The sequence below is a fragment of the Rhincodon typus genome, chromosome 18 (genome assembly GCF_021869965.1).
Source record: "Rhincodon typus isolate 14 chromosome 18, sRhiTyp1.1, whole genome shotgun sequence".
In the NCBI taxonomy this organism is placed as follows: domain Eukaryota; kingdom Metazoa; phylum Chordata; class Chondrichthyes; order Orectolobiformes; family Rhincodontidae; genus Rhincodon; species Rhincodon typus.
In genome coordinates, this window is record NC_063349.1 from 587,519 (window position 1) to 613,157 (window position 25,639).

Here is a 25,639-nt window from a genome sequence, read left to right on the forward strand (position 1 = left end):
CCTGAAACGTCAGCTTTCCTGCTCCTCTGATGCTGCTTGGCCTGCTGTGTTCATCCAGCTCTACACCTGTTATCTAAGATTCTCCAGCGTCTGCAGTTCCTACTATCTGATTTCTCTTACGCAATTCAGGTCTCCTTTCCTGTCTCGACTCCGCATACCAGCAATGACTACAATGGCTTGCCAGCCCAAATCCTGAAGAAAATTGTAACATTTTGAGTCATGGAGTTTATAGAGTCATACAACATGGAAACAGACTCTTCGGTCCAACTAGTCCATGCCGCACATAATCCCAAAGTAAACTAGTCCCATTTGCCTGCACTTGGCCCACATTCCTCCAAACATTTCTTATTCATGTACTTATCTGAATGTATTTTAAATGTTGTAACTGTACCTGCATCTACTACTTCCTCTGTAAGTTTATTCCACACACAAACCACTCCCTGTAAAAAAAATGCCCCCAATGCCTATTTTAAATCTTTCACCTAAAATCTTAAAAATATGCCCCCTAGTCTTGAAATCCCTTACCCTAGGGAAAGGACACCTGCCATTCACCTTATCTATATCTCTCATTATTTTATAAACATCTATAAAGGTCACCTATCAACCTCCTATGCTGCAGAAACCTATCCAGCCTCTCGTTATACCTCAAACCCTCCATTCCCAACAACATCCTGGTAAGTCTCTTCTGAAACCTCTCCAACTTAATATCCTTCCTATAAACAGGGAGACCAGAACTGAAACAAAAACAAAGTTGCTGGAAAAGCTCAGCAAGTCTGGCAGCAACTGTGAAGGAAAAAACAGAGTTAACGTTTCAGGTCTGGTGACCCTTCCTCAGAACTGAACACAGTACTCCAGAAGAGGCCTCACCAATGTCCTGTACAACCTCAACATAATGTCGCATCTCAAACACAAAAGGTCTGAGCAATGAAGGCAAGGATGTTAAATGCCTTCTTAACCGCCCTATCTGTATGTGACGCAAATAGCTTTCAAAGAATTATGTACCTGAACTCCTAGGTCTCTGTTTTACAACACTACTCAAGGCCCTACTTTGGATTGTATAATTCTTGCCTTTGTTTGTTGGACCAAAATGTAATACTTCACACTTCAAATTAAACTCCATCTGCCTCTCTTCAGCCCATTGACCCAATTAATCAAGATCTCTTTGTAATCTTAGAAAACCTTCTTTGTTGTCTACTATACCACCAACCTTGGTGTCATGCGCAAACATGCTAAACATACTTACAATATTCTCATCTAAATCGTTTACATAAATGACAAACAAAAGTGGACCCAGCATCAATCCCTGCGGAACACCACTGGTCACATGTCTCCAGTCCAAATAACAACCCTCCAATCTTTTAAACAAATTGTGTTAACAGAAAAAGCCAAAACCCTCCGACACTGCCCCCATCAGACACTGTCGGGTAGTGGGTGACACACAGAACAATGCCCACCCTACTCTTTCAAAACAGAAAGTAAAGCTGCTTTGACTTTGTTAAACGAAAATAAAGACCCAATTACTCTGGGGAAAAACAAAAATAAACAATCAAAAAATGGTTCTGCCTTGACTCCATCCCCACCAACCTATTTTGGGCAGAGACCACAAAGGGGCCAAAATAGAAATAAACTCAAGCAAAATCAAAGGAAACAAATAAACAAACAAACAAATCTCCTCTGCTCCATCCTCATCACACACTAAAACAACCCTCCATAACCACTCTGTCTTCTGCCATTAAGTCAATTTTGTGTCCAATTGGTAATTTCACCCTGAATCCCATACGATTTAACTCTACTAATTAGTCTACCATGCAGAACATCAAAGGCTTTACTAATGTCCAAATAAGCAATATCTACCTCTCTGCACTCAATCTTCTTATTCCTGTTATTATTATTGTTATTATTGTTCCTGTTGCCCTTTTCAAACAAAGGAAGAACATTGGCAATTCCCCAGTCCTCTGAGACCTCCCCGTGATTAAATAGGATATAAAGATTTCATCCAAGGTTCCAGCAGTTTCTTCAGCTGCTTCCCTCAGCATTCTGGGATTGATTCCATCAAGTCCTGAGAATTTGTCTACCTTAATGCTTTTCAAAACACCCAACACCTCCTTTTTTATACTGACATGCCCTTGAATATCAACAGACTTTCCTTAGAAGTTTGACCGTTGCTTGGCTTTGTTTTGGGGTTTTGCTGTGGGCTGACCGAGAGACCATCTGTTCAGGATTTGTCCTGAGTGAGGCTTTGCAATTGCCTTCACTCAAGTGGTGTTCTCCAACCTCAATTGGACTGGTGAGAGAGTGTCCACTTCCATCAGAACATCCTGCAACTCATATGCTCCACCTATTGCATTTTCCAATGACAAAGTTGTAATGCCTGTCTGAAGTCCAGTGGGCTCAGCTAGTAGGCACTATTGCATGGTTACAACCTTAATCCCACATACCTAACAATCTCTCAGCATCTCAGTAAGGGTTACATCCAAGTCACATGCCTCTGCCAGTCATCTTAACATCAAAAATCCTGATAAGTATTTCCTGGTTCTCAAATTGGCAAGTAAAACTGATGGCGTTTCAGAATTAAAGGAAGCTTAATCTCATAATATTACTTAACTAAATCAGTCAACTCTTGAAAGGTTTTAGTATCTGGTGTCTCAGGGAAAGTTGGGCTCCTAACAACCAATACAACTGCAGGTCCAGAAGCTGTCAGGAGAATTACTCATTATTTTTTATCTGCCCCAATGTCATTTGCCCAGAATTCCACATGCAGGGCCCAGTCTTCAACAGCAGGATCAAACAAGTCAAGCTTCCCAAATAACAGCATGATGCAAGCAACTGAAACTCCAAATCAAATTTGACTGCTGCAAGCAAGTTTCTTCAGGACATGCTTTGCTCTCATCACCACCAAAATAACTCCATAAAGGCTGGTATCCCATCACCACATCAACCTTTATTTACACATGGAGCATCCTTGACACTGCTCTAGCTCCCTCAAACCCAGCTTTCAGAGTGAACAGAATGTCAGACACACCTGTTTTTATCTGTCAGCCAGGGCTCCCTGATTGGACCAGATTAATAGTCCCAATAAGGGAACTCACACTCTATGAGGTCCACCTGGCTGATCTTGTTATAATCAGTTCACTTTCCCTTATTTCTTAACCAATCTTTGTACATCCCTTGACATCGAATTCTCTGCACTTGTTGGTCCCATCTTTCAGCTTTATGGGACTATGTTGACCTTGCAGACTCACTAATAGCCTTTTGAATGTCTCCCACTGCTCTGATGTGAATCGTCTTGCAAATAACTGGTTCAAATCCACTTTGAACAGATCCTGTCTTACCTTATTAAACTCAACCTTCCTCAATTCAGAAACATTATTTCCAGTCCATCTTTGCCCTTATCTATAATCATCTTAAATTGTACTGAAATGTGGTCACTGTCACCATAATGTTCTACCACTTGCCCAGTTTCATTCATTAAAATTAGGTCCAGCATTGCCCCGCTTATGTAGGAATTTCAATGTGGTGGGTTAAAAAGCTCTCCTAGTCACATGTTAAGAATTCTGCCCCCTCTAAGGCTTTCCTACTTTGTCTATTATAATTAATGGAGGGAGTGCAACAAAGGTTTAGCAGACTGATGTCTGGGATTGCAGGATTCATGAGATTATCAGAGGCCGGGGGTGGTGAGAGTTTGTGGAAGACTGGCCAGATGGTTGACAGTGAAGAGGAAGACTTTAAGTTACAGGAGGATATATATGGATTGGTTGGGTGGGCAGATCAGTGGCAGATGGAATTTAGCCTTGGTATGTGTGAGGTGATGTACCTTGGAAGAAGTAACAAGACAAAGGAGTACTCAGTGAATGGCAGGACACTGGGAAGCTCAGAGGAACAGAGAGATCTTGAAATGCTGGTCCTGAAGATGGCAATTCAGGTTAATACAGTGGTTGAGAAGGTATACGGGATGCTTTCCTTTATCAGTTGAGATATAGATTATAAGACCAAGGAGGTTAGGTTGCAGATGACTAAGTGAGTTTCTCTAGCTCTTTCTGACTGACTGAGAATTTCTCTCTCTCTCTGATTGAGTTTATCTCTCTCTGATGACTTTTTTTTCTCTTTCTCTGACTCCCTCTGATTGAGACTCTCTCTCTGACTCAGTTTATCTCTGTCTCTCTCATTGAGTTTCTCTCTCTCTCCCTCTCTGACTGAGTTTCTCTGTCTTTCTAACTTTTTTCTCTCCCTCTCCCTATGAATGGAATTCTCTCTCTGTGACTGGCTTTCTCCCTGTCTCTGACTGAGATCCACTGACTCTTTTGGACTAAGATTTTCTCTGTCTCTGTGTTTCTCTCTGACTGCATTTCTCTTTCCTCTGACTGCATTCTTCTCTATCTCTCTGGCTGGGATTCTCTGACTCTCTCAGACTGAGATTTTCTCTCTCTGATTGTATTTCTCTCTGACTGCGTTTTTCTGTCTCTCTCTCTCTCTAGTTTTCTCTTTCTGTTCCTTTCTCCGTGATTAAGTTTCTCTTTCTATCTCTCTGATCGGGTTTGTCTTCCTCTGCCTCTGAATGGGATTCTCTATCTGTGACTAGCTTTTTCTCTCTCTCTCTGATTCAGTTTCACGCTCACTAATTGAGATTTTCTCTCTCTCTGACTCAGTTTCTCTGTCTCTCAATTTCTATGTCTCTCTCTGTTTTTCTGTCTCAATCTCTCTCTCTCAGACTGTGTTTATCTCTCTCTCTGTCTCATTCTGACTGGTTTGCTCATTCTCTCCCTCTTTCTGACTGGGTCTCTTTATCCCCCTGACTATGTTTCTCTTCCATGCGACTGAGTGTTTTTCTCTGTCTTGAAACATGATTCTCTATCTCTCTCTCTGAATGGGATTCTGTCCCTGTGACCGGGTTTCTCTTTCTCCAACTGTGTTGTTCTCTATTTCTCTCTGCATGTGTTTTTCTGTCTGTCTCTGACTGAGTTTCTCTGTCTGACTCAGTTTCTGTCTCTCTTTGATTGAAATTTCCTCTCTCTCTGATTGCATTTCTCTCTTCCTCTTTCTGACTGGGTTTCTTTCTCTCTCTGACTGGACTTCTCTCTCTGAATGAGAGGTAGACAAACAGAAGGCTGGAAGAACACAGCAAGCCAGGCAGCATGTGGTGGAAAGGAGCAGTTAACGTTTCAGGTATTACCCTTCTTCAGGACTGGATGTGGTGCTAGGGGGAGCTGCAAATAAAGAAGGGTGGAGGGGTGAAGGCAGAATGGTGGTGATAGGTGGACACTCGTAGTAGGTACGACTTGGTTGGTCAATGGGACGGGTGATTCCAGTTGATGGCTGGAAGGGAGGGTCAGAAGGTGGAATGGAAGGGAGGAGGTGGGGCTGGAAGAGGAGCCGGGGGATGGGTGGGAAGGTTATTTGAAATTGGGGAACTCCATGTTGAGTCCTCCAGGCTGTAGGGTGTCCAGGTGGAAGATAAGGTATTATTCTTCAAATTTGTGTTCCGAGTCACTGACACTGGAAGAGGCCGAGGATGGACATGTTGGGGGGGAGTGGGGCGGGGAGTCGGAATGGGCGGTAACCGGGAGGTTAGGTTGGCTGTTATGGGCCAGGCGAAGATGCTCAGCGAAACAGTCACCTAATCTATGTTTGGTCTCACTGACGTAGAGAAGACCACATCGGGAGCACTGGATGCAATAGACTACATTGGAGGAGATGCAGATGAAGCTCTGTCTTACTTGGAATGACTGTTTAGGGCCCTGGATGGAGGTGAGGGAGGTGGTGTGTGGGCAGGTGTTGCATCTTTTATTGTTACAGGGGAAGGTACCAGGCGGGTTGGAGTGGTTGGTGGGTGGTGTGGCACAAACTAAGGAGTGGCGAAGGGAATGGTCCTTGAGGAAGGCAGGGAGGGGTGGGGAGTGGAAGATGTTCCGGGTCGTGGGGACTGATTGGAATTGGCAGAAGTGTTTGAGGATGATATATTGAATGCAGAGGCTGGTCACGGTGGAAAATGAGGACAAGGGGGGACCCTATCTTTCTTATCTTTAGTGGGAGGGTGGTTAAGAGCTGTGGAGTGGGGAATGGAGGAGGTGTGGTGTAGGGCTGTCTGGATGACAGGGGTGGGTGGGGAGAGAGTGTTGTTTGAAAAAGGCAAACATCTGGGATGCTTGGGAGTGGAACGTCTCCTTGTCATAGCAGATGCGATGGAGAGGGAGGAGTTGGGAAAACAGAATGGAGTTTTTGCAGAATGCAGCGTGAGAGGAGGTGTAGTCTCGGTAGCTATGGGAGTCTGGGGGTTTATAGTAAATGTTGGTTGTTTCCCTCTCTGAATACCTTTTTCTCTCTTTCTGATTGGGTTTCACCCCTCTCTCTCTCTGCATAGGGTTTTCAATCTCTCTCTGCATGGTTTTTCTCTCTCTGCATGGGTTTTTTTGTCCATATGGCTTTCTCTTTCTCTCTCCCTCCAACTGAGTTTTTTCTCTCTCTCTGACCAGGATTCTCTCTCTGTGACTGGGTTTCTCTCCCTCTGAATGGGATCCTGTCTGTGTGACACAGCTTCTCTCTCTTTCTCTTTCTGATTGACTTTCTCTCTCAAACTGCTTTTCTCTCTCTCTCTCTGGATGGGTTTTTTTCCTTCTCTATCTACATTGGTTTATTTTTTTTCTGCACAAGTTTTTCTCTGTCCCTCTGCATGGGTTTTTTTCCTCTCTTTTTGACTGATTCCATTCCTTTTTCTGACTCGTTTTCTGATTCTGTCCCTCTCTCTGATTGGGCTTCTTTCTCTTTCTCTCCCTGGCTAGGTTTCCCTCCCTCTTTCTCTCTGACTGAGCTTTTCTCTCTCTATGACTGTGTTTCTTTCTCAGTAAATGGGTTCCTCTCCCTTTCCCACTGAATGGGATTCTCTCTGTGTGACTGTGTTTCTCTCTGTTTGAGTTTCTCTCTCTCTCTGACTTGAGTTCCTTCTTTCCGTGTGTGTCTGTCTCTGGCTGTGTTTTTTTGCTGTCCATCCCTGCGTGGGTTTTTCTATCTCTCTCTGCAGGGGTCTTTCTTTCTTCTGTCACTCTCTCTCTCTCCCTGTCTCTGACTGAGTTTCTTTCTCTCTCTGAGTCCATTTCTCGCTCTCTGGATGCCTTTTTTTCTCTCTTTGCAAAGGTTTTTCTCTCTATCTGCATGGCTTCTTTTCCTCTGTCTCGCACTCTCTTTCTGACTGAATTCCCTCTTTCTGTCTCAGTCTGACTGGCTTTCTCTCTCTGAGTTTTTCTCTCTCTCTCTCAGTTTTTTGCTCTCTGTCCCTGCGTGGGTTTCTCTATGTCTGTTCAGTTTTGATTTTTTCTTTCTGTCTGTGCTTGGGATTTTTCCTTTGTCCCTCTCTCTCTGACTGAGATTCTGCCCCTCTCTCTGACCGAGATTTTCTTCCTCTCTTGGACTGAGATCTTTTTTCTGTCTGTGAGTTTCTTTCTCTGTAGCTCTCTCTGAACATGGTTCTGTGGTTGCACTGCTGCCTCTCAGTGCCGGGGACCTCGGTTTGCACATTCTCCCCGTGTCTGCGTGGGTTTCCCCTGGCTGTTCCAGTTTCCTCCCACGGTCCAAAGATGCGCAGGTTAGTGTGGATTGGCCATGCAAAATTGCCCATAGTGCCCAGTGATGTGCAGGCGAGGTAGCTTAGCCATGGGAAATGCACGGTTACAGGGGTAGGGTTGGATGCTCTTCGGAGGGTCAATGTGGACTCGATGGGACGAATAGCCTGCTTCCACACTGTATAGGGATTCTATGACTTTGCGCGTGTATCTCCCTCCGATTGTTTTTTTTCTCTCTCTCTTTCTGATTGGTTAATGAAAACCCAGACGGTCCAATCGAAGTTGAACGCGGTCGAGGTGCCGATGTCAGTTGTTGTTGAAGGAGACCCGGATGGACGTTGGCGGCGCGCGCAGGAGCGGGTAAATCTCTAACTAGCACCTCCCTTCATCCCCACAACGTCGGAGCTATTTACCCTCATCCCTAATAATACCGCCCCTCCTCCACTCAGAATATTGTCATCGTTCCCACAGCAGCTTCTGTGTCACGGCATAACCCCTTTCATCCCGGAAAATACTTCCCCCATCCGGGAATACCCGTCTCCAACATCCCCGAGAATACCCAACCTCGTCAAGGATTACCCCACCCCCGCCGCCCCAGAGTCCTCCCCTTTACCGCCGAGAACACACCTGCGTGCCCAGGGATATCCCCCTCCCCGTCAGGCAGTACCCTTCCTCATCCTCGTAATCCTGCATACCCCTCCTCCCTTGATCTGTGGTGGGGGGTGTGGGGTAAATAATCTCCCTTCCCTTAGCCCAGCCTGGACTCCAATAACCTCATCCTCCCCAGCCCGGACCAGGCAAAATAGCCCCGCCCTCAACGCTACAGTGTAAATAAGCTCCTCACTCAGCCCTGCATGAAGGCATAAACCCCTTTCTTCAGTCTGAGACCATGGTTATATGGCAAGTAATCCCTCCCTCAGCCTGAGGCCAGGGCACTACTAACCAGAACTGTCCGAGAGGGATGAAAAGGCAGTCCCCCACTGGGACCAGCTGTCGTGGTCCAGTGGCAAAAAAAACCCTCCTCTAATCCTAAACTGTGGGTAAATATCGTCTCCACAGAGTTAGGTGTTACCCCCTTACCAAACGTGCCCCATGAGTTTGAGAACAAACACCATGTCTCCAGCATTGGGCCACAAGTCTCAATCAGCCTCTGTGCTGTCCTTCACCAATGTTCTTGAAAAGTTATTGTATGCTTGTGGAGTATTTTTAAAAAAGTTAACCAGAGGTCCCTAATGTTGTAAGGCTGAATATCATACTGTGGCAGCATAGAGTACCATTCCTATTAACTATCTAGTTTGCACCATTTTTGTGAGCACATTTACGATAGGATTAATAAGTAAGAACCATTCTGAGAAATGTTTTCTTTTTGACTTGTAGATCAGCAATGGGCCGTAATTCAGCTTCTGCAGGAAAACGCCAGGATCCTAAAACAGATGGCTCTCCGCCAATTCCATCAGTAAATGAGCGCCTAGCTTTTCTTCGTCCTTCCCGGGAGCTACTTGAGTATTACCGTAAAAAGATTGCAGAGTTTGACGAGGAACATGAAACGCTCTTAAAAAGACTCGAGAACTATAAGGCCACATATGAAGAGCAGGTGGGTCTGCAAGTGGTGGAAGTCACAAATGAGCAGGTACCTTTGGTAGGAGCAGTACTGCAATGAGTAAGAGATAACAAGGTGTAGAGCTGGATTAACACAGCAGACCAAGCAGCATCAGAGGAGCAGGAAAGCTGACGTTTCAGGCCTAGACCCTTCTTCAGAAATGGGGGAGGGGATGGGGATTCTGAAATAAACAGGGAGAGGGGGGAGGTGGATAGAAGATGGATAATGGAGAAGATAGGTGGAGAGGAGACAGACAGGGGTTGGAGCCAGTAATTGGTGGAGTAGCAGATAGTGAAGGGGACTGTCAGAGAATGCAGCAGAATATGGATAGATTGGAGAGTTGGGTGGAGAAATGGCAGATGGAGTTCAATCCAGGCAAATGCGAGGTGATGCATTTTGGAAGATCCAATTCAAGAGTGAGCTATACTGTAAATGGAAAAGCCAGGGGGAAAATTGATACACAGAGAGATCTGGGTGTTCAGGTCCATCGTACCCTGAAGGTGGCAACGCAGGTGGATAGAGTGGTCAAGAAGGCATATGGCATGCTTTCATTCATCGGATGGGGTATTGAGTACAAGAGTTGGCAGGTCATGTTACAGGTGTGTAGGACTTTGGTGCGACCACATTTGGAACACTGCGTACAGTTCTGGTCGCCACATTAACAAAAGGATGTGGATGCTTTGGAGAGGGTGCAGAGGAGGTTTACCAGGATGTTGCCTGGTAAGGAGGGCGCTAGCTATGAAGAGAGGTTGAGTAGATTAGGATTATTTACATTAGAAAGATGGAGGTTGAGGGGGGACCTGATTGAGGTCTACAAAATCATGAGAGGTATAGACAGGGTGGATAGCAAGAAGCTTTCTCCCCCTCAGAGTGGGGGACTCAGTTACTAGGGGACACGATTTCAAGGTGAGAGGGGAAAAGTTTAAGGGAGATATGCATGAAAAGTTCTTTACACAGAAGGTGGTGGGTGCCAGGAATGCGTTGCCAGCGGAGGTGGTAGAGGCGGGCACGATAGTGTCATTTAAGATGTATCTAGACAGATACGTGAATGGGCAGGGAGCAGAGGGATACAGATCCTTGGAAAATAGGTAACAGGCTCAGATACAGGATCTGGATCAGCACAGGCTTGGAGGGTCTGTTCATGTGCTGTAATTTTCTTTGTTCTTTGTTCTTAAAGGTGAGTATAGGTGGGGAGTTAGGGAGGGGATAGGTCGGTCCAGGGAGGACGGACAGGTCAAGGAGGCAGATAAGGCTCGTAGGTAGGAGATGGGGGTGGGGCTTGAGGTGGGAGGAGTTGATAGGTGGGAGGACAGGTTCGGGAGGTGGGGATGAGCTGGGCCGGTTTTGGGATGCGGTCGGGGGAGGGGAGATTTTGAAGCTTGTGAAGTCCACATTGATACCATTGGGCTGCAGGGTTCCCAAGCGGAATATGAAATGCTGTTCCTGCAACCTTCGGGTGGCATCGTTGTGGCACTGCAAGAGGCCCAGGATGGACATGTCATCCAAGGAGTGGGAGGGGGAGTTGAAATGGTTCGTGACTGGGAGGTGAAGTTGTTTGTTGCGAACCGAGCGTAAGTGTCCCACAAAGCGGTCCCCAAGCCTCGACTTGGTTTCCCCGATGTACAGGAGGCCACAACGGGAACAGCGGATACAGTATACTACATTAGTAGATGTGCAGGTGAACATCTGTTTGATGTGGAAGGTGTTGTTAGGGCCTGGGATGGGGTGGAGCGGGGAGGTGTGGGGGCAGGTGTAGCACTTGCTGCGGTTGCAGGGAAAAGTGCCGGGGGTGGTGGAGCTGGTGGGGAATGTGGAGTGGACAAGGGAGGTCCCTCCAGAAAGCAGATAAGGGCGGGGAGGGAAAAACGTCTTTGGTAGTGGGGTCAGATTGCAGATGGCAAAAGTGTCGGAGGATGATGCGTTGGATCCGGAGTTTGGTGGGTTTGTACGTGAGAGAGAGGGGGATTCTGTTTTGGTTGTTATTGCGGGGAGGGGGTGTGAGGGATGAGTTGCGGGAAATGCGAGAGACATGGTCGAGGGCGTTTTCGACCACTGTGGAGGGGAAGTTGCGGTCCTTGAAAAACGAGGACATCTGGGATGTCTGGGAGCGGAATGCCTCATCTCGGGACCAGATGCGGCAGAGGCGAAGGAATTGGGAATAGGGGATGGCTTTTTTGCAGGAGGGTGGGTGAGAGGAGGTGTATTCCAGGTAGCTGTGGGAGTCGGTAGGCTTGAAATGGATATTGGTTTCCAGGTGGTTGCCAGAGATGGAAACAGAGAGGTCCAGGAAGGGGAGAGAGGTATCGGAGATGGTCCAGGTGAAATGGAAGGTGTTTAGTGAAGTGGATGAACTGTTCGAGCTCCTCATGGGAGCACGAGGCGGCGCCGATACAGTCATTGATGTAACGGAGGAAAAGGTGGGTGATAGGGCCAGTGGAGCTACGGAAGAGGGATTGTTCCATGTATCCTGCAAAGAAGCAGGCATAGCTTGGGCCCATGTGGGTACCCATGGCCACCCCCTTTGTCTGTAGGTAGTGGGAGGAATTGAAGGAGAAGTTGTTGAGGGTGAGGACGAGTTCAGCTAAGCGGATGAGGGTGTCAGTGGAGGGGGACTGGTCGGGCCTGTGGGACAGGAAGAAACGTAGGGCCTTTAGGCCATCTGCATGGGGAATGCAAGTGAATAGGGACTGGACGTCCATGGTAAAGATGAGGTGTTGGGGACCAGGGAATCGGAAGTTTTGGAGGAGTTGGAGGGCGTGGGTCGTGTCACGGACGTAGGTGGGGAGTTCCTGGACCAAGAGGGAGAAAATGGAGTCGAGATAAGTGGAGATGGGTTTGGTGGGGCAGGAGCAACCGGAGACAATGGGTCGACCAGGGCAGTCAGGTTTGTGGATTTTGTGAAGGAGATAGAAATGGGTGGTGCGGGGTTGGGGAATGATGAGGTTGGAGGCTGTGGTTGGGAGGGCACCTGTAGTGATGAGGTTGTGGATGGTCTGGGAGATGATGTTTTGGTGGGCGGAGTTGGAGTCATGATCAAGGAGGCGGTAGGAGGAGGTGTCAGAGAACCGGCATCTGGCGTCGTCGATGTAGAGGTCAGTGCGCCATACTACAACTGCTCCTTCCTTGTCCACGGGTTTTACAGTGACGTTGGGGTTGGAGCAGAGGGCTGCATGTTCTGTGGGGGAGAGGTTGGAGTGGTGAGAGGGGTGGAGAGGTTGAGGCGATTGATGTCTCGATGGCAGTTGGAGATGAAGAGGTCGAGGGAGGGTAGGAGGCCTTGGGGTGGTGTCCAGGAGGAGGGGGTGTGTTGGAGGTGGGAGAAGGGATCAGTAGAGGGAGGATTAGGCTCCTGCTCCTGCCCCACCGAACTCATCTCCACTTATCTCGACTCCATTTTCTCCCCCTTGGTCCAGGAGCTCCCCACCTACGTCCACGCCCTCCACCTCCTCCAAAACTTCCAATTCGGTCCCCAACACCTCATCTTTACCATGGACGTCCAGTCCCTATACACTTGCATTGCCCATGCAGATGGCCTAAAGGCCCTCCGCTTCTTCCTGTCCCGCAGGCCCGACCATTCCCCCTCCACTGACACCCTCATCTGCTTAGCTGAACTCGTCCTCACCCTTAACAACTTCTCCTTCAATTCCTCCCACTTCCTACAGACAAGGGGGATGGCCATGGGTACCCGCATGGGCCTAAGCTGTGCCACCTGAAGGTTGCAGGAACAGCATCTCATATTTCGCTTGGGAACCCTGCAGCCCAATGGTATCAATGTGGACTTCACAAGTTTCAAAATCTCCCCTCCCCTGACCACATCCCAAAACCAGCCCAGCTCATCCCTGCCTCCCTAACCTGTCCTCCCACCTATCCACTCCTCCCACCTCAAGCCCCACCCCCATCTCCTACCTAGTAGCCTCATCCCGCCTCCTTGACCTGTCTGTCCTCCCTGGACCGACCTATCCCCTCCCTAACTCCGCACCTACACTCACCTTTACTGGCTCCGACCCCGCCTCTTTGACCTGTCTGTCTCCTTTCCACCTATCTTCTCCTTTATCCATCTTCTATCCGCCTTCCCCTCTCTCCCTATTTTGTTCAGAATCCCCTTCCCCTCCCCCATTTCTGAAGAAGGGTCTAGACCCGAAACGTCAGCTTTCCTGCTCCTCTGATGCTGCTTGGTCTGCTGTGTTCATCCAGTTCTACACCTTGTTAACTCAGATTCTCCAGCATCAGCAGTTCCTACTATCTACTGCAATGAGTAATTTGTCTAACTGCAAGATGTCTTCAATGCTGTGAGATAAATATGCTGTATTTGTTCCATCAAACACAGTGAATGGCTCTCCAAGAGACAAGATTGCAAAGCACCTTCCAGGACAAATTGCTGTGTATGCTAGGTCTCATTCCCAATGTAGTATATCTAAAATACCTGAACCAGTAAATGAATTAAGTCATTTTGGCCTATGGAGATAACCATTCTAGCAGTGTGGCCTGGAGATGCATATAAGGACCATGCTGAAATCTCAACACACCTGACCACACAGGGATCATATGGCAACTTTAAACTTCTAAAGAGCAACCAGCTGGGAACCTTCCAAAAATGTCTCCAAATCCAAATTGGAAACTTTGAGGGGTTCCAACTCTCTGATCTGAACAATTGCTTAGAAAATGTTAGAGGGATTAAAACCAACTCTAACTCTACCTTTAACTGATACCCGAACTTCCCACATGCTCAACACTGGCAACGACGCCTCTGTGACCCAACACACTTTCACAACCTAACCAACTCACCCCAACTTGCTGACCTGTCTCGTGCCCACCACCTTACCCATTACCATCCCATTCAGATGCAACCTTACCCATGTACTGTGTCTCCCCCACCTCCTTACCCCCTTTCGTCCCTCACCCACATTCACTAAGGATTGTTGAATAATGTTAAATGTTAGAGCAGTGAGAAACACTTAAAAGAAACAGAAAAGATACTTAAACATTATGTAATAGTTGAAGAATGGTGCAAAGGTTTAATCAAACAGCGCTAGCAGTTTAAATCTAAACACTCTCTGCTGCTGTCCTTAAGTGATGCCCTTTTTCTTTTTTCTCTTTATTTTTCTTTTTTGTTCTTTATTCTATTGGCAATCTGGAGTAGAGGGAATTTTTTTTCCTTTTTTTGCTTTTTTGAGCTGGAAGCTGTCGGAGGGAGAAAAGTATCAACAAATTTAATTAATTCATTATAATAAATTATATAAATTTAATAAAGTAATTAACTAAGTAGAAATGGCTGGACAGGTGATGTGTTGTAGCTGTACGATGTGGTAGCTGGCTGATCCTATCGCGAACTGCAGTGACCACATCTGCAACAAGTGTTGGTTGCTTGAGGAACTTCAGCTGAGAGTTGATGAGCTGGGATCAGAGCTACAAATGCTGCAGCACATCCGGGAGGGGGAGAAGTACCTGGATGATTTGTTTCAGGAGACAGTCACACCTGGTGGATTAAGTAATTCAAATTTGGTTAGTGGCCAGGGACAGCAGGGTGTGACTGTAAGGGAGGCAGGTAGAGGGATCCTGCAGTCAGGAACAGAGGAGCTTCAGCTCTTGATCTTGTCCAACAGGTACAATGTACTTGCTCCCTGTGTGGATGAGGAAGAGGGCTGCAGGGAGGATGAGCCAACTGACCACTGCACCGTGGTACGGGAGGCTATTCGTGAGGGGGGAGCAAAAAGATAGGTGGCAGTTGTAGGGGATTCTGTAATTAGGAGGATAGATAGTATCCTTTGTAAGCAGGATCGAGAGTCCCGAGGTGTGTTGCCTGCCTGGTGCCGGGGTAAGGGATATCTGTGACCGGCTTGAAAGGAAGTTGGAGCTGGAGGGGGAGGATCCAGTTGTTGTGGTCAACGCCGGAACAAATAACATAGGCAAGATTAGGAAGGAGAACCTGTTCAGAGATTATCAGGAGCTAGGAACCAAATTAAAGAACAGGTCCTCAAGGGTTATAATGTCTGGATTACTGCCTGAGCCACGTGCAAATTGGCACAGGGACATGAGAATAAGGGAAGTAAACATGTGGCTAAAAGAGTGGTGCAGGAAAGAGGGGTTCCTTTTCATGGGGCACTGGCATCAGTATTGGAACAGGAGGGATCTGTACTGTTGGGGCGGTCTCCACCTGAATTGAGCTGGGACCAATGTTCTAGCGAAAACGGTAAATAGGCTGGTCAACAGGACTTTAAACTAGAAAGTGGAGGGGAAGGGAATGGTGAAGCTTGCCCCAGTGGGAAACAAAGCAGCAGGTTAACATCTGTAGTGGTGGATTCAACTAAGTGGAAAAATATGAAAGAAATGACAGGGAAGGAGAATTCAGGAGAGGCTACTGAAGTTTTGGTGTAGATTTGTAGCTCAGGTTGTGGGTGATGAGGTTGGTTGGCTCGCTGAGCTGGTTTGTTGTTCCGCAGATGTTTCATTACCATGCTGGGTAACATCATCAGTGCAGTTTAGGAAGTTTGCTTTGTTGATCTGTCCTGTCTGTTTAAGTCTTTTTAGCGTGTAGAGGATTTTGTTGCCTAGTTGCGGTGTCGGGTCAGTTTGTACTGGCCGGTATGTGTTTTCGTCGGTGAGTAGTGCCTGTGCCTTGGAGATGTAGTCCCTTTTATTCAGTATCACTGTCATGCACCCTTTGTCTGCGGATAGTATTGTGATGTTCTTGTCCTTCTTCATTCCTTCCGGGGCCTGTCTTTCCAATGTGTTGAAGGTGTTGAGTTCGCTCCTTCTGGTTAGTGTCGGGATTACTGTCTGTCTTATCATTTGTTGTGTTTCTTCGTTGATATTGTTGGTCCTTAGTGTGGCTTCCAGTGTGGCTAGGAATTCCGTTTTGTTGGTGTCCCTGTAGTTGTAGTTCAGTCCTCTGGTGAGAACGGCTTTTTCTGTGTCTGTCAGTTTCCTGTCAGAGAGGTTTCTTATCCAGGTGTCTGTTCTGTTGTTGTCGTTTTTGTGGATGAGTGTGGCTAGCTTGTCTTGAAGGGTCTGTCTTTTCTTGGCTCTTGTGGTCTGTTGGCTGATGTTGATGGCTCGTTCCACGTCTATTGTCCAGTCTTGATTGGTAGCTTCCAGGAATAAAGTTTATTGGCGCATAATTCCTCTGTTGTATTTGTGCAGCCGGTTGTGTGTGTCGTTTGTCATTACCCTTACAATCTTGCGGCCGTTTTGTTCTGCTGTTTTGTGGGCTTGTGGGTTGTTGATGGGTGGTTTGTACCTCACACTGCCGTGATGAGGCTGCACTGATGATGTTACCCAGCATGATAACTAAACGTCTGCGGAACAACAAACTAGCTCGGCGAGCCAACCAACCTCATCAGGTTATTAAAGTCTCCAGCATAGACACAAACAGGACAGAGCCTTTGGAAAAGGCTAGCAATCAAACACTGGAGAATGAAAATGAGAAGAGGGAGGGTTAATACAGGACTGAAGGTGTTATATCTGAATGCAAGCAGTAGAAGGAATAAGGTAAATGAGCTTGTGGCGCAGATTGAAGCGGGCAGGTATGACGTGGTAGGCATCACGGAGGCATGGCTGCAAGGGGATCAGGATTGGGAATTGAATATCCAAGGATATGATTCCTATCGAAAAGATAGGCAGGTGGGCCGAGGGGTTGGGGTTGCCTTATTAGTGAGAAATGAAATTAAATCAATAAGAAGAAGCGAAGTAGGGTCAGATGGTGTAGAATCTGTGTGGGTAGAATTGAGGAACCGCAAAGGTTAAAAAAAAAACCATAGTTGGGGTTGTGTACAGGCCTCCAAACAGTAGTCAGGAGCTGGGGCGCAAGATTCACCAGGAGATAGAAAAGGTGTGTAAGAAAGGCAAAGTCACAGTGATCATGGGGGATTTCAATATGCAGGTGGACTGGGAAAATCATGTTGGTAGTGGATTGCAAGAAAAGGTGTTTGTGGAATGTCTACGAGATGGCTTTTTGGAGCAGCTTGTAGTGGAGCCCACAAGGCAACAGGCAATACTGGATTTAGTGTTGTGCAATGAGGCAGACTTGATAAGGAACCTTAAGGTAAAGGAATCCTTAGAAGGCAGTAATCATAAGATGATAGAATTTACTCTGCAATTTGAGAGGGAGAAGATAGAATCAGAGGTAGCGGTATTTCAGCTGAATAAAGGTGATTACAGAGGTATGAGGGAGGAGCTGGGCAGAATTGACTGGAAGAGGAGCCTAGCAGGAAAGACAGTGGAACAGCAATGGCAGGAGTTTCTGGGCGTAATTCAGGAGATGCAGCAAAAATTCATCCCTAGGAAAAAGAAACATGGTACAGGGAGGATGAGGAACCACAGCTGACTAAGGAAGTCAGGGATAGCATAAAAGCAAAAGAGAACGCATATAATGTGGCGAGGGGCAGTGGGAAACCAGAGGACTGGGAAGCTTACAAAGCCCAACATAAAAAGAAATAAGGAGGGAGAAGATTAAATATGAGGGTAAGCTAGCCAGTAATATAAATGAAGACTATAAGAGTTTCCTTAGGTATATAAAAGGCAAAAGAGAGGCAGAAGTGGACATTGGACCACTGGAAAATGATGGTGGAGAGATAGTAGTGGGGAACAAGGAAATGGCTGAGGAACTGAATAATTGCTTTACGTCAGTCTTCACGGTAGAAGACATGAGTAATCTCCCAAAAATTCAAGAGAGTCGGGGGCGGAGCTGAGTATGGTGGCCATCACCAAGGAAAAGGTGATAGTAAAACTGATTGGCCTGAAAATGGACGAATCACCTGGACCAGATGGACTACACTCCAGATGGACTACACTCGTTTGGGATTATGTTCGGCATGGACAAGGGGGCAGCACGGTGGCTCAGTGGTTAGCACTGCTGCCTCACAGTGCCAGGGACCCGGGTTCGATTCCACCCTCGGCCGACTGTCTGGGTGGAGTTTGCACACTCTCCCCGTGTCTGCGTGGGTTTCCTCCGGGTGCTCCAGTTTCCTCCCACAGTCCAAAGATATGCAGGCTAGGTGGATTGGCCATGCTAAATTGCCCATAGTGTTCAGGGATGAGTGGTATAGGGGGATGGGTCTGGGTGGGATGCTTTGAGGTTCAGTATGGACTTGTTGGGCCGAAGGGCCTGTTTCCACACTGTTGGGATTCTATGATTCTATGACTGGTTGGACTGAAAGGTCTATTTCCAAGCTCTATGACTCGATGACGATGACTGGATGTTAATGGGATCCTGCCTGATCACTCCCTCGTGCGTTGTAGCCCTGAGACTTAGCTCTTTGGATTGCCTTGTCAAAATGAATGAATTATAAAAATATTCCATTGATTTGCTGGCTAATTTGGGGCCAATGATCACACTGAACCAACCATTATTCTCCCCTCTTCCCCCAACGTATCACATTCTTACTCTCCCTTTGGAACTGGTGAATTCAGACGAGGACATTGTCCTGTTACCCTGAAAATCAATGGTGATTGAGTTCCTGTTTAAAGGGGATCATTTAGTTCAGTTGGCTGGATGGCTGGTTTGTGATGCAGAGTGACGCCAACAGCAGGACATGGTGATCCTCAGGTTAAACCATTACCAACCGTCTTTCTCGAGTGGGAGAGCAGGCTTTTGGTCTTCTGGGACTATTGTAACTTTGCTTCAGTTTAGATATCTGTATTTCTGTCATTTTCAACTTAATTATTGTGCCTAATTGATTTGACTTCTGTAACTTACACTCAAGTTTATTGAAACAGAAGGCTCAGTAATCTGCAATCTGGATTGACCTCTTGGAGGAGTGGAGGTGACTTTTTAGTATTTAATTATGCGAACGTGGGTGTTGTTGGCTGGACCAGCATTTATTATCCATTCCTAATCGCCTAAGAGGGCAGGTATGAGTTGATTCAATTGCTGTCGATCAGAAGCCTTGTGTAGAATAGACAAGGTAAGGAAGACAGATTTGCTTCCCTAAAGGACATTAGTGAGACAGATAGGTTTATACAAGAATCAACAGTGGTTACATGGTCATGTGTAACTTTTTATTCCAAATTTTCTTTTCAAAATGAATTTGAACATTTGCTTGGAGTTCTGAATTACTCACCTCACACTGGTTCTTGGCTCAAGATAACCAATGAGTCAAGAGGCTATTTAAATGGATTATTTCTGTCACATTTCATAAGTGCAGATGAACTGCAATTAGAGATGAAGTGCATTTCATCTTCAAGTAAAGATGAATGGGAAATGTATGTGCCTTTACACCAGTAGAGTGCAAAGTAAGCGTGCCAAGGCTTTGCAGGGGGTGCAGCAGATATTAACCAGAATGTTGCCAGGGACGAAGGGTTCAGTTCTGTGAAGAGACTAGAGAAATAGGTATTTTCTGCTTGGAGAATAGGAACTGGAACATGAGATAACAAGGTGTACAGCTGGATGAACACAGCAAGCCAAGCAGCATCAGAGGAGCAGGAAGGCTGACATTTCGGATCTGGACCCTTCTTCAGAAACTGGGGAGGGGAAGGGGGTTCTGAAATAAATAGGGAGAGAGGGGGAGGCGGATAGAAGATGGATAGAGGAGAAGATAGGTGGAGAGGAGACAGACAGGTCAAAGAGGCGGGGATGGAGCCAGTAAAGGTGAGTGTAGGTGGGGAGTTAGGGAGGAGATAGGTAGTCCAGCGAGGATGGACAGGTCAAGGGGGCAGGATGAGGTTAGTAGGTAGGAGATGGGGGTGGGGCTTGAGGTGGAGGAGGGGATAGGTGGGAGGAAGGACAGGTTAGGGAGGCGGGGACGAGCTGGGCTGGTTTTGGGATGCAGTAGGGGGAGGGGAGATTTTGAAGCTTGCCATTCAATGAAATCGTACTGATCCATTGACTATGTCCACTGCCTTGCATTTGTATACCTTTGATGCACCTAACAATCAAAAATCTACTGATCTCAGAATTAGAATGGAGCTTACATCAACTGCTTTTTATGGGTGAAAATTCCACACTTCTACCACCTTTGCATGAGAAAGTGTTTGTTGCTTGGTGTAGAACTCCTTAAAGGTTATAAACAAGTGGGCTGACAGGTAGTAGATCATAGAATCCCTATAGTGTGGAAGCAGGCCCTTTGGCCCAACAAGTCCACACCGAACCTCAGATCATCCCACCTAGACCCATCCCCCTATAACCCACCTAATCTACACATCCCTATGGGCAATTTAGCATGGCCAATTCACCTAACCTGCACATCTTTGGACTGTGGGAGGAAACCGGAGCACCTGGAGGAAACCCACGCAGACACTGGGAGAATGTGCAAACTCCACACAGACAGTTGCCCGAGGCTGGAATCGAACCCGAGTCCCTGGCGCTGTGAGGCAGCAGTGCTAACCACTGAGCCACCATGCTGCCCACCGATGAAGTTCAAGATAGAAAAATAAGATTGTCATTTTATTAAGAAGAACATGGAATGATATAAATTAAAAGCTGCAACTCTAAGTGGTGGTAATAGCATAGATACTTCTGCATATATGTGCATAAGTTCTTGAAGGTGGCACAACAGGTTTTGTAAAGCATGGCTGTGTTAGGGGGTTTTATGAATAGAGTGCAAGAGCAAGGAGGGTCTGCTGAATTTGTATAAAACATTAATTTGGTCTCTGCGGGAATATTGTGTTTAGTTTTGGGCACCACATGTTAGGAAAGATGTGAGTGGAGAATGCAAAGAAGGTTGAATTATACTATACAGAAGAAGCCCCTTGATTGCTGGAACCGATGAGAGTTACTCTAAATCTACACTAGTCCCAGCACTAGAAATGTAGTCTTGAATGTTATACACTTCAAGTGCTCATCCAAGTACGTTTTAAAGGATTTGAGTTTTTCTGCCTCAACTACTGCCCAGGCAGTGCATTCCAGACTCTTCTGGGCAAAAAAAACTTTCCTCAAATTCCCTCCTGACCTTCTGCCTTTAACCTTCCTAGTGACTTGCCATTCATCAAGTATTCTCTTGTCTTGTTACTTACAGAGTCATACAACTTGGAAACAGGCCCTTAAGTCCAACTTGTCCATGCTGACCAATTTTCCCAAACTAAACTAGTCTCACTTGCCTATGATTGCCTAATCTGTCTAAACCTATCCTACTGTACCTGTCCAAATGTCTTTTAAATGTTGTAACTGTACCTGCATCTACCACTTCCTCTGGCAATTTATCCCACATACAAACCATCCTCTGTGTGAAAAGGTTGCCCATTAGAGCCCTTTTAAATCTTTCTCCTCTCACGTTGAAAATGTGTCCCCTAGATTTAAACACCCCCATCCTAGGGAAAAGACTTTTGTTTTTCACCCTATCTATGCCTATCATAATTTTATAAACTTTGCATCACCTTGGCATTATTTATCTGGGTTAAATTGTATCTATCACTGATCTGTCCATCTGATCAATACATTTATATCCTCCTATAACTAAGATCTTCTTCCTCAGTGACAACCATCTGGCTATTCTTTGTTTCATATGCAAACTGACTTATTAGCCACATCCACACTTTCATCTATATTTTATATACATATATATCTCAAACAATAGGGGACCCATCATTGATCCTTGTGGTTCGCCATTGGACACTGGCACAAAAATAGCCTTCTACCACCGCCCTTTCCCTCCTTTCACTAAGCCAATTTTGGATCTAAATTTGGATCCAAATTGTTGAATTAGCCTGGAACTTTTTATCAAAGGCTTTCCTGAAATCCACATAAAGTACATCAATTGGACTACCCTCATCCCATCACTTGGTCTTCTCCTTCTTGACAAGTTCTACCAGATTTGTTAGGCATGAGTTCCCTCTGACAAAGTCACGTTGACTATCCCTGATTAAACCTTACTTCTCTAAATGGCGATTAATTCTCTCCAATAGTTTCCCCACCAATGATGTGACTTGCTGTACTGTAATTCCCTGGTTTATCTTAAACACTTTCCTTGAAAAGTGGACCGACAATAGCTGTCCCCCAGTCCCCTGGCACCTCTCCCTCAGCCAGAGAGGACTTAAAAATTTGGGTCAGGGCCCCAACGTTTTCCTTCCTCGTCTCCCACAGGAGCTTGGGATACAAGTCATCTGAACATGCAAGATTTGCAAGAATCTTTCCAGGGATAATAATAAGATGTACCGGAGAAGTTAGGACTGTTTTCCTCCAACAAGGAGATGGCTTGGAGATTGTGTTTAAAATCAAGAGGGGGTCTTGCGCACATAGGAAGACATCCTCTGCATTCATCGAAGGATCACAAATGAGAGTGCACAGACTTAAAATAATTTGCCACAGTGATTATTTTTCCATCCAGTAAGTGTTTAGGGTCTAGAATGTGCTGCTTGAGAGTGTGGTGGAGATAGGATCACTCAAGGCTTTCAAAAAGTATCAGACAAGAATCTGAAAAAGGAAAATTTGCAGTTTATAGGAAGAAGGTAGAGAATGGTGCTGAGTGAAATACTTATTTGGAGACCTGGTGCATACATGGTGTGTACTTTTTGCACTGTAAAGATTTGTGAGCTATTCTGAGTGGGCTGACTTGGACTTTAACATTATATCACCTATTACATCATCATCATCTTGACATCTTCATAGGAAAAATTTTCTGTCTCTATCCTGACAATTTCTCTCAAGATTTTGAAAACTTCAACCTAATCATTGCAGAAGCATCTAAATTCACAGGAATACAAGCCTGGTTTGTTATTTCTCCTAATTTTTACCAGAGCTTCAAGGATTAAACATTCTGCAGCACAATAATCTCCCCTTCTCATTACAAGGGTTACTATTTCCATTAACATGTTTTGATTTTCTTTTGGACATGACTTAGTATGCTTTAATGATCTTTGTGTGGACCTCCAAGTCTCTAATTTCTCCACAGTTCTGGCTTTTCACTTTTTGAATAACACTTGGTCAATCCTGTACTACATCAAAATGGATGACTTCACAGTTATCAGGGTCGCTGTTCACTGACTCAGAATCACAGAATTGCTACCGTGCAGATGGAGATCATTCAGACCTTCATGACTGTACTGGTTCTCCTAATAAACATATGCCATTCTTTTCCCTTTTTCTTTTAACCCAGTACGTTATTTAAATAGAAACAGTTATCCAATGTCCTTTTGAATGTCTCAATTGAACCTCCCTCCACTACATTTCCAAGCAGTGCTTTCCGTACCCTAACTACTTGCTGTGTGTAAATATTTCTCTCATATCACATTTGCTTCTTTTGCAAAATCCCTTAAATCTGTGCCTCTTCATTCTCGATTCCTTTATGAGAGGGAACAGTTTCTTCCTATCTACTCAGTCCAGACTGCTTGTCATTTTTAAAACCACTTCAAGTTTCCTCTGAACCTTCTCCTCTCCAAGAAAAACAGTCCCAAAATTTTGCTTTGTAATCAATGTTTCTTATCACTGGAGGTGTGTTCTCTGGAGTATCACTGGAACCATTCTTATAAACCTATCTGCACTGTCTGCAATGTGTTCATATCCTTCCTGAAGTGTGGCAGCCAGAACCATATACAGAACCCCACTGCAGTTTAACTAGTGACAAGTACAAATTCAGTGCAACCTCCCTGTTCTTGTACTGTCTGTCTCTATTGATAAAGCCTGGCACGCTTTATTTACTGCTCTGTCCTGCCACCTTTAATTAGGTTTATACATATACACCCAGGTCTCTCTCTGCTCCTACACGGCCTTTGGAAAAGGATATAAACAGACAATATTCTGTCCACCAAGATGCATCATCTCGCATTTCTTCCCATTGAATTTTATCTGCCACCTGTTCCACCCACTGTACGAACTTGTCAGCGTCCTTTGAAATTCATACCTTTAATGGTATCCATAGATGTTTACTCTTCTGCTTTAATTATGTCCTCAAACTTGAACTGAGTTTATTAGAATTGAGCCATCTTTTACAAATTCAGGGTGAATCTTAGCAGCTTGAATTTTTTGCAAGTGCACAGTCACTCTGTCCTTAACACAAAATATGGAAACATTGGAAAACTTAAGAAGGTCAAATGTTCCAACTTATGCTGGCAGAGAAATTCAGTTTAATTCTGTTTTCCTGTCTTTAATCTGTAGTCCTGTTGATAATAAAAATTTGCCTAAATGGAATAAGATTAATTTACGATATCTGGTCAGCATAGATGAGTTGTGTGAAGGGTCTGTTTCTGTGCTGTGCAACTCTACGACTATTCAGTATGTTATTTACATTTAAATGATAACTTACATAAAAATGAAAACTATTTTATATTTACATTTATATGTATTGTTATGTAAGTTATTTTAAACATTTAATTAATGAATGTAGGAACTTAGGAATGTACAGTATTTCAACTTGTAATATTTTAATGATTTGCCTGATGAGAAAGATCCTACAGATTCCAATTATGCGTTGTTCCCTAGGCACAGAGGATTACTTCTTGGTAGATTCTCTGAAGTTATCGATCAAGGCCACCTTTTCAGTTCACTTTGAGGAAGTTTTGGCAGTTCTGATCTCTAAACATACTGTGTTTGACAATAAGAGTTTAGGTAGGGAGCATTCAAATCTTCATGCTGCAGTATCAACAGTCAAACACCTCACAGAGAAAAGGTTTAAAACAAAAGGCTGTTCAAACTCTCCTGCCCCTCCTCTGTTTGACCAGCCTATTCTCTTCTAGACTTGCTGGTACCACTTCCCAAGTACTGACCTCATTCATTGCTGAATATCTGGTATCTGGTGAGATGTATTGCTTTCTCCAGTACTGAAGCATCTATGGAACACGTTAATCAAGAACCAGCCTTTCAGGCCTGGCCTGAGAGCAACATGAGAGTACTGTGGGAACATACAGGTGGAAGGTGACGTTAATGCAAAACAGCAGCAAAGCAAATGCATGACTCGTATTGCTCTGCAATTATAAAGAAAAACAACATTGTGTGTGCTGATGCATCTGACCATTTAAAGCTATCAGTATACCTCTGTTATGGAGACTGACATGAAAATTTGACCATGGAATTTGAAAGGGTGCAAAAGTGGACCAAATCCAGGAGAAATCTCTTCAGAGGCGGAGGGAGAGGACAGGGAGAAAGCCAGTGTGGGAGAGAGGTGGGTAGAGAACATGAGCGATCTTATAGTCCAATAACACATCAGGAGACAGTCCAGTCAAATCAACAGGTAAACAGAACGAGAGAGAGATTGGGTGATGGAATCAAATTTAATAGGCATTTTCAAAACTGAATTGGCTATGTAATTGAAAGGGCTCTGGGGAAAGACGAGAGAAGTTGAACAAATTGGAAATTTCTTTGTAAGAACCAGTGAAAATATTGATGACTCTTTCTATGCTGTTATGATTGTCATTCAGTCAGTCGTGGGGAATTTATAGGCAACATTAAGCTCCAGGACAGAAATCAAGGGAAGTAACTATGCTTATGATGTATGAATTAGTCCATGTTCCTTTTTTACTAACAATTGCTTAACTTTACTCTTGGTTAGTGTTGCTAAGCTTGCTCTCAATCTCAAAACTGTCTTATGCTTAAGTTTTCTGATGTTTTGGGATATTTTTA

General features: G+C 45.3%; 1 protein-coding gene across 1 annotated transcript in view; it reads left to right on the top strand.

Annotated features, from left to right (window-relative positions):
• Nucleotides 1-25,639, top strand: part of ccdc77 (coiled-coil domain containing 77) — a 97,099-nt gene that overhangs the window by 9,013 nt on the left and 62,447 nt on the right. Inside the window, exons 2-3 of the mRNA XM_048607800.1 lie at nucleotides 7,821-7,913; nucleotides 8,931-9,147. Of these exons, the coding sequence (XP_048463757.1) occupies nucleotides 7,885-7,913; nucleotides 8,931-9,147 (246 nt within the window). The 5' untranslated portion in view covers nucleotides 7,821-7,884. The remainder of the gene's footprint in view (nucleotides 1-7,820; nucleotides 7,914-8,930; nucleotides 9,148-25,639) is intronic.